Consider the following 9,818-nt stretch of genomic DNA (forward strand, 5'->3'; position numbering starts at 1 on the left):
GTAAGACAGGGCAGCGCTGACGGCAGAGTGAACTGGATTGCCGGCACGTGCGGTCTTCTAGCAGCTCCTCGTACCCCCCCCCCCCCCCACCACCACCACCACTCCGCACAGCAGCCCAATGGGAGCGCTTCCTTACTCCCCTGTCACTCATATACGCACAGGCTGTTGTCGGCTCCTCATATCCCCGTCCCTCCGCACAGCAGCCCAATGGGAGCGCTTTCTACCTTCCATGTCAGAAGTAGGTCGGGGATTTCAAATGCAGCCGACAACAGCCTGCGCTCAGAGTGACTGCCTGTGGTGAGAGAAGCAGAGCAGAGCTCCAGCAGTAAAGAAGAGGTTTAAAAGAAGATCCTTGCTGCCTGGGTTAAAGTATGAAGCGAACAGCAGTTACTGCAAAGATAACTGCTAAACACTTCAGTTCACCACTACACACATAAACACGGGCGTTTTGGCATTGCGGAATCCGGAGCGGGTGTCTGCCTCCAGATTCCGCAATGCAAATACTCCACATAGACATGCTGTGGAAAATCAGTTCTCTATGTCCACGAGTGAAAATCAATTGCGACCTTTCGCTCGCGGATGGAAAATCGCAGCATGTTGCATTTTGGCCGCCTGCAGATGGGCGGGTCGGATCCGGCGGCAAAAATTCTCGCCGTGGGATCCAACCCGAGCGCCTGCAGGGACCAGCGCGTACTCACCCGCGCCCGCTGGCTCCGGTTGCTTGATGTGCTGGCTTGCCGGGCAGCCGGCACATGCGCAGATCGGAGCCGGCGGCGGGTGAGTGATGTTTCTGTGCGAGTCCCGCACAGAAATAGAGCATGCCGCAATTTGTTTGCTGCGCGATATTTCGCTCGGCCAAATCGCGGCCGTCTGCATAGGATTGCGTTTGTTAACACAATCCTATGCAGGCTTCCAGCAGCGGAAATTCTGCGGGAAATCCCACCATGGAATTTCTGCTCATGTGCAGGCGGCCTTTGGCAGAACGCACAGAGCGGATTTGCATTGTGGAGTCCACAGCAGGTGTCCACCTCCGAACTCCACAGCAAATACTGCCCCATAGCATGCTGGGGAAATACGTGGTTTCACTTCCATGAGCAGAAATTGATTGCAATTTTCCGCTCGCGGAAGAGAAATCCTAGCATGCAGCAATTCTGTGAGGGCTACGCACGGACGGCTTCTATTGAAGTCAATGGAAGCAGTTTGTCCTGCGGCCATTCCTCTGTCATAATTACAGAATGGCCGCAGGACCCATGTCAATGTGTCATAATCTGTACTGCGCATGCGCGCTGGCTGGTAGATCCGCAATACAGATTATGAAGAACCCGGATAGGTACGCGGTGATCACTGGCGAGGCACAGGGTTGATTCCGCTGCGGGATCTGACCCGGCTATGTGCAGGTGGCTCAAAGGTCACGTTTAACCCTGTAATGACGTGGACCGTTTTTTCCCCCCCATTTTCGTTTTTTCCTTTTCCCTTTTAAAAATCATAACTCCTTTATTTATCCATCGCCGTCACTGTATGAGGGCTTGTTTTTTGCGGGACGAGTGGGTCAGTACGATTACAATGATACCAAAGTTGTATAGTTTTTTTTTTTGCTGTACTACTTTTATTTTTTTGTAAAGACATCTAATTTTGTAAAATTATTTTCTGCCGCCATCTTCTGCACACAATAACTTTTGAATTTTTCCATCAACGCAGTTTTGCGAGGACTCATTTCTTGCAAGATGTCCAGTAGTTTATTTTAGTATCATTTCAGAATACATACGACTTTTTGATCGCTTTTTATTGCATTTTTTCTGGGAGACAGGGTGACTGAAAAAGTGCATTTCTAGCGTTTTTTTTTTTATTTTTTCAGATGACTGTCACCGTGTGGGGTAAATAATGTGTTACTTTGATGGATCAGACTTTTACGGATGCGGTGATACCAACTCTGTATTTTTTAGGATTTAGATTTTTTTTATTATAAATATGGCAAAAAGGGGGGGGGGATTTAAACTTCTTGTTTTTACAATTAATAAAACTATATTGATCTTATTTTTACTTTTTTTTAGCCCTCCCTTTGGGGATTACAACTAGGAATGCTTTGATAGCTCCTGGAGTATGATGTAATGCCACAGCATTACATCATACTGCGATCTGACAGGCAGTCAATCTACTAAGCCACAGGCCTGGTTTGATAGGCAATCTGCAATAGCCGCCCTGTAGCTTTTTAGAAGGCCCCTGGGCTGTCATGATAAACGCTTCTCAACCTGCGATCTTATCACAGGGGGCAGTGCTAGACCCCCAAAAATGGGTCAGGGCCTTTAAATGCTGCTGTCAGAATTAACGCCGCAATTTAAAGGGTTCATAGCTCCAATGAACGGTGCAGCTTATCAGAGCTGTTTCGGGTGGGTGTCAACTGTAAGAAACAGCTGGCACCCGCATTGTATGGAACAAGATTGCCCTGCAATCCCCCTCCATACACATCCAAAGCCTGCAGGACGTAACTGTACAACCCTTTAGTGTTACTGGGTTAACCTGTGGAACTCCTTGCCACAGGATATGGTGATGACATCTAGGCTACATGCTTTTACAAGGGAATTGGACAAGTTTCTGGAGAATAAGTCCGTCACAGGTTACTACTAATATTGTTAGCTATTTTTGGTGAAGAGAGAGATTAGTATTGGGTGCTTCATTTTTTAATTTTTTTTATTATTTTGTGTTTTTGTAGACTCCCAAAAATGAGTACAGCAAAAAAATCAAAGCCAGATAGTGGAAGATCATTCCAAGAGGCCTGGACAGAGTCATTTGGAGTTATTGAGCGCAATGGAAAAGCCTTATGTATTCTGTGCACTGAAAGTGTTGCGTGTCGCACATCAAGTATCAGACGACACTTTGACACCAACCACAAAAGTGTTTCCCAACTTGGTGAAACAGAAAGAAAAGAGTTTTTGGAAGGAAAATTGAGGAACTATAATTCCCAGCATCTTAGTTTTTGCAACTACCTTTCTAAAACAAATCATCTGACAGCTACCAGCTTTCAAATTTCGCTGTGCATAGCAAAGCATGGTAAACCCCTCTCTGATGGGGAGATTATCAAAACCGCCATGTTGTCTGGGAGTTATTCCGTCTTTCATGATTTCCCAAACAAAGACAAAATTATTCAACGCATCTCTTAGCCACTTAGCAGAAACACTGTTAAAGATAGAGTCCAGTGCATGGCAAGTGATGTTAGTCAGCAACTCACCACTGACTTACAGAATGCAGCCTGTTACTATGGATGAAAGCACAGATATAAATAATCATGCAAGGCTAGCCATAATCTTGCGTTATGCAGTTGGTGACATAATGAGAGAAGAACTGGTGAAACTAGTGTCTATGCCTAAAAGAACACAAGGGATAGATATCTACAATGCTGTGATGGAGGCCTTTTTGTCACAAGACATAAGACCAGAAAAAGTGGTCTCCATTACTAGTGATGGGGCACCTTCTATGGTGGGGGCAACATCTGGCTTCATACAGTTCTTCGTTAAGGAAGCAAAGCATGAAGTCATTCAGTTCCATTGCATCATACACCAAGAAGCTCTTTGTGCCAGAGAAAGTGGCAAAAAATTTGATGATGTCATCAAAGATGGCACAAAAATGGTGAATTACATCATGGCTCGTGCTCTGAATTGTCGACAATTCCAAGTACTTCTTGAGAAGGTTCAGGCGCAGTATAATTGTTTGCTCATGTATAATAATGTGCGGTGGCTGAGCAGAGGCCGAGTCCTGGAGAGATTTGTAGCCTGCTTGGATGAAATTAGGCTATTTATGAATGAAAAAGAGCAGGAATATCCAGAGCTCACCGATATGGCCTGGCTTACCAACCTCATGTTTCTGACAGATTTTACGCTACACTTCAATGCACTGAACAAACAGCTGCAAGGTGCCGGGAAAACTGCAGAAAGGATGTTTTGTGATATTAAAACATTTGAGAGAAAACTGCAGGTTTTTGAAAGAGACCTTGAAAGTGGGCAGCTCAAATATTTCCCAAGTCTAAAAAGGCATTTAGACAATTCTACGACTTTTGCAGACAATTCTGCAAGCCATCAGGAAATCTACAAAGATTTTTCTAGCATTGTAGGAGCTGCAAAGGTGAATTTTAATAACTGGTTTTCACAGTTCCGTAAGTTGGAGACAACCCTGTATTTTCTAACTTCTCCAGATAAAGCAAAATTTGAAGATCTTGATCTTTCCTGCTTACAAAGTTTAGATTTAGGTAATCTGGAAATGGAGCTCTTAGAATTTCAAGAAAACAGTATCTGGAAAAATAAATTCTCTGACCTGCGTCAACAACTTGAGGAGATAGAAGGGATGTCAAATGACAGCACACGTAGTTCTGAAAACGAAATCCTTAAAGTGTGGAATTCTCTCCCAAATACTTTTAAGTCAATGAAGGCACTTGGGATTGCTATCCTTACTTTGTTTGGATCATCCTATGCTTGTGAGCAGCTGTTTTCAGCTTTGAACTATATCGAATCTGACACCAGAAACCGACTAACAGATGACCTGAGTGCTGCGTGTGTTGCTCTCAAACTTACAAAGTATGAGCCAAGGTTAGACAAATTATCTGCTTCCATACAACAGCAAAAATCACACTAATTCTTCAAAAGCATGCCAAATTCAAACGTTTACCATTCAATAAAAAGTTGGTAGCATCATTCAAAGTTCCGTTATTGTGTTAATTTTAAGACAAAAGATGTAAGTGTATGCATTATTTGATGCACATGGGGCTGTTATTTATGGGGGTATTCCCGCATGCATAACTCCGAGAATAGAACCCATTGCTTTCAACTGGTTCATTCTCACTTCCTCTTTTTGCTCCCGTGATTTTCACAGAACGTAAAAATATAGGACCTGCTCTATCTTTGTCCGTTTTGTGAACCCTAGACCACCATCGAGGTCTAGAGGAGAGCCGTAAAACAGACATGTTAACAAGCCAAAAAATCTCATTCAGGTGCAAAAATGATGCACAGGAATGAGCGCTTTTGCACGCACGCGCCTCTGAAACCACCCTTCTGGTTTCGTTACCGTGTTGGCACTTTGCAATAAATAAGTGGGTGTTGGGTTGCAATTTGGGCACTCGGTCTCTAAAAGGTTCGCCATCACTGATATAGACTATTGATCGCTTCTTGGCATTGCTCTGGGAGGACAGCGCAACCCTACTTTTTTGGTTTTGCACAAATACTTTAACAAGAAGTCAGTGGAAGGTTGTTTTGCCAACTGAAAAACAAGTTCAGATATGGCTTTAAAGAAGGACAAGTGGGTTGATACAACACAATTTATTAATACAAATAAATAAATGATAAAAATAAAAAAAAACGAAGTAACATAAAAATAGGTGATATTGCATAAACATTTTGGTGAACAATAGTTAAACAACAGTTACCTCAATACTTGCATCACCAAGAGCCTTAAGTATACTTATCTGCTTTGTGCATCAGCCTGAAAAGCAACAGCGAAAACACTCAGAAAACAGGAGGGCGTCTTGGGAATGACACTGTGAGAGGGCATTCCCCATCACAGGTCCAAAATGAACCTTCACATGAGCAAAATATTTCTACATTTCTCACCTGAATTCACTACTACAAATTCTGAAACATACGAGTCTCATTGCGGATATTGATGTTCAATTGCTAACAGTTAAGCCATTCTCATTCTGCATCAAAATCTGCACAGAACCAAAGGTGGAGCCTGGTAGCAAGCTTCAGGATGGGACCTCTGTTTAAAGCAGGAAAAAGCATGTTCCTGGCATCGGCCAATAAGCCTGTAAAGAAGGAGACGCAGCAGAACAGAGCGGAGGACAGCGAGAGCAGGACCAAAGGGGCTCACTGACTTCTTCATCCAGCGGTAGAATGGAGGAGAGCTGGAGCAGCAAGATGGCATCAAGATGGAGCTGTTGGTGCAGGAAGTCGGAGTTTTGGTCCAGGGAAACTCCTCACAATGAGTGAGTACAGAAGATTCCTCTTGTACCCCATGCTCTAACCATAATCAACATCATGTACAACGCAAAGAGAGCAGAGAAGGAGAGCCTCTGCGCTGGCTCTGCTACAGGAAACTCTGCCATGCTGGGGAAGCATCACACATGCAGGGAGAGTTTAGGCTCTGTAAGTAGAGACACAAGCAGTGAGAACAATAGCCCAGAAAAGGGGAGATCCAGGAAAGAGTCAATACCTCATGTTATCAACAAGCACCAAACACAAGGCCCCATCATGAGTATTAATCTTATGTCAATCAATGCAAAGGGTCTGAACTCTCCATATAAAAAAATCTGCTCTATGGAAGGATGCTGGAGGAGTTTTTCCCAGCACTGAAGGATGCAACCAAGATGGTGCCCGCCATGTGGCCGAGTGCAGTGACTGCAGCTATTACAGAGGAGAAATAGGAGGGAAGATCCGTGCACTCTTTATCAGAGTCACAGTATTCCAAACAGACAGATGAAGAGACTGTTCTATTGATGGAAGCAGCGGGTATCAGACAAATCGGTTCATGCAGGGAGTGTAGGTGCCGAGATTTCCAAGATGGTGCTGTTAGAGAAATGTATTTTAGTTCAGATAGCCTTTGTTTAAGCCATTGCCTTTAAGCAAAAAGAGAAGGTTATTTTGACCTCTCCATTGGCATTGAATTAATTACAATCACGTACTTTTCTTAGAATTGTGGAGACAGACTGGTCAGCCAAAGCTATTTCAAAAATAATATTGGATGCTCTGGAGAATGTCACATGCAAAGGACTTATCCTTTAATTGTCCAAGGTTGCGTAAGGTATTTGCAGATGTTAGCCTGTTTATGCCAGAATATTATTCTAGTGTGAGAATATACTTTTGTAGCCAAAAATGTATGTACTCATATACCTTGATTATGTAACAATGTCTTGACCGTCCCATTTCGGTACATTAATTACACCCCTTTTTTGTCTAATAAAACACAGCAATGGGTAGTGATGGCCTAGAACCTGCAGCCATTGACTGTAATTCAGATCTACTTGTCTGAGTTTCAGCTAAGGGCATAGGTTCAAGTGATTAATTACTTTTAATTCTACCTAGTATAGGCGAATTCTTTAACAAACTTGGAGGCCCCAGCGAGATTGCTAGACTTCACTTACAACTGAACAAGGAGCAGCTCCTTTCTCTCTTCGATTGAAACAGAACCCCAGGTAAGAGATTGTTCTCTTGACTTTTCAGTAGGGAGTGGGACGTGTGAAGAGTCGGTGGTCAGTACAATCTCAGCATTATTGAACTTTTGCTACCTATCATTTAGAATTACTTTTTGTTGGTTTGTAAATTGTCTGTTTTGTTTTCTGTTTTCTGTTCAGTTAGTTTCCTGTTCTGTCTTTCTGTTTTGCTGTGTTGCGTGTCAGTAATTGTACTGTTATTGATGATGATTTTATCCTGAGGAACAGCACTCATCCCTGTAAATCACTTTTAAAGTGGGCAGATGTTTATTGCCTCGAAGATTTTGTTGCAGCATCGTTTTTAATTCTGTTAATGACAGTGTGGCTTCCATATAAGACTTACAAAAATCAGGAATGCCGTCATTTGTTTGCTAGACTAGTTTAGAGTGTGAATGGTGTGTAATTTGCATATTTGCACTGATATTCTAAGTAGAGAAACTGTTCATGGTCCCTTGGTATTGTAGCAATACTCTTACATCGCATCATATCTATTATATTCATAATCGCCTTTATATCGCAATTTCTTGCCACAAAATACCAGTTTATATTTTAGGATGCGTTTGGAATCCGTTAATTGCTAATCATTGGTAAATGCCCCACTGGATAAGCGAGCTTGAATGTAGAAATGATTTTGATGCGTCAGAAGGAGATTTTGGCATAGACACATAAGCTTTGCACTGCTACAATTGGTGACAGCTTCTGTGGTGGTTTCGATTTTTCATGCCTGATTTTCCTGTCTTCTCTATGACCATACGGTTGAGGATTGCCGATAGGGTGTAGATATACATTAACTGGGTAGTGAAAAAGCCGTTCAGCAACAGTTGTGTAAGGTAATTTACATAGCTGTATATCTGAAAATGAAACTGGCTCTCCCTGCCAGATAGCTATGGGCGTGGTTCTTACCAAGTTCAATAGAATGTCAAAGTATAAGCCAAACATTATTGACTTGCTTAGAATCACATTTTGGAAATCAGCTGTGAAGAATGCCGGTGCCATACTGCAAAGGGCCAAATTGCCAAAAACTGGCAGCTTGGACCTCAATGATTGGCATCAGTTTGCTATTCAGGAAGCACGTTGGATTGATGAAAATGGTTATTATGATCAAGTCCAATGTTGGGTCGCTCCTTCTTTACGTTATGATTAGAGATGAGCGAGCACCAAAATGCCCAGGTGCTCGTTGCTCGAGTCGAACTTTTCATAATGCTCGAGAGCTCGTTTCGAGTAACGAATCCCATTGAAGCCAATGGGCGACTCGAGCATTTTTGTATGGGACTGATGCTCCGCATAGCTAATAACTTGGCAAACACCAGAAAACATCAGAAAGTCATGGAAACACCACAGAAACTGATAGTAACATAGTAACATAGTAACATAGTATGTAAGGCCGAATGAAGACATTGTCCATCTAGTCCAGCCTGTCTATCCTACTGTGTTGATCCAGAGGAAGGCAAAAAACCCCAAGGCCAGAAGTCAATTAGCCCTTTTGGGGAAAAAATTCCTTCCCGACTCCCTAATGGCAATCAGACTGTTCCCTGGATCAACCCCTAATAGTTCCTACCTGCCTATATACCAGGATTGACACTTAACCTAATATTTATATCCTGTAATATCCTTCTTCTCCAGAAAGACATCAAGTCCCCTTTTAAACTCCTCTATGGATTTTGCCATCACCACTTCCTCCGGTAGAGAGTTCCACAGTCTAACTGCTCTTACCGTAAAGAACCCCTTTCTGTGTTGGTGATGAAACCTACTTTCCTCTAATCGTAGCGGATGTCCTCTTGTTACCGTCGTGGTCCTGGGTGTAAACAGATCGCGGGAGAGATCCATGTGTTGTCCCCTCATGTACTTATACATGGTTATTTGGTCGCCTCTTAACCTTCTTTTTTCTAGAGTAAATAGTCCCAATTTTGATAGCCTCTCTGGGTATTCCAGTCCCGTCATTCCATGTATTAGTTTAGTCGCTCTTCTTTGAACCCCCTTCTTTGAACGGCAGGGGCAGCATGCATGGCTGCATCTGAGGCACCCAGGTCCCACTATTAAGCCAAAAGGGGGGCAAGAGTCTGGCGTCACCCCCCTAACAATTTACTATGGACAAACCCTCATTAGCAAGGCACACGCGCTGACACATCTTAGCTAAACATCACACTACCTGCAACCAAGGATAAACACTGCCTGCAGGTGACACTGCTGCCTCTTCTCCTGGGTTACATGCTGGCATTGCTGTCCAATCCCACCGCATGCACCTGTGTCCACAGCGCACACAAAATATTCCCTGCATAGCGTTTAGCTGCCCTCATGCCACACGCTCGCTTCATAGCCACACCACCCTCATGTCTATTTATAAGTGCGTACTGGATGAGGAGGAACCGGAGGCACACACTGCAGAGGGTTGGCAGGGCCTGGCAGCGACCCTCTCGGAAAGTGTGGGCGATAGATTGACGTACAATCATCATTCCAATCCTGTGCCACCTCCGTCACAAAATTGTCAGGAGCCGCAAACGTGGGCATAAAGGGGATTCAGGTGCCAGCACTTCTACACATCTCCACAAGGCAGCAATACTCTGTGTGGGAAGCACGTGAGCAGGCCCAGAGTCAGGCTCAGTCCCAGCCTCAACCTTGTGTGACC

The 9,818-nt window shown here is 43.7% G+C and overlaps 1 protein-coding gene across 1 annotated transcript; it reads left to right on the forward strand.

Moving 5' to 3' along the window:
* The first annotated feature begins 3,255 nt into the window (after positions 1-3,255).
* LOC136607015 (general transcription factor II-I repeat domain-containing protein 2A-like) lies at positions 3,256-4,623 on the forward strand. Its single transcript, XM_066589020.1, has one exon. It carries the CDS (start codon positions 3,256-3,258, stop codon positions 4,621-4,623), a length of 1,368 nt encoding a protein of 455 aa, XP_066445117.1.
* The last annotated feature ends 5,195 nt before the right edge of the window (positions 4,624-9,818 follow it).

Source organism: Eleutherodactylus coqui, chromosome 1, assembly GCF_035609145.1.
Source record: "Eleutherodactylus coqui strain aEleCoq1 chromosome 1, aEleCoq1.hap1, whole genome shotgun sequence".
NCBI lineage: Eukaryota > Metazoa > Chordata > Amphibia > Anura > Eleutherodactylidae > Eleutherodactylus > Eleutherodactylus coqui.

Excerpts from the sequence above, each read along its gene's own strand:
- LOC136607015 (XM_066589020.1), top strand. The coding sequence starts at position 3,256 with ATGGATGAAAGCACAGATATAAATAATCATGCAAGGCTAGCCATAATC.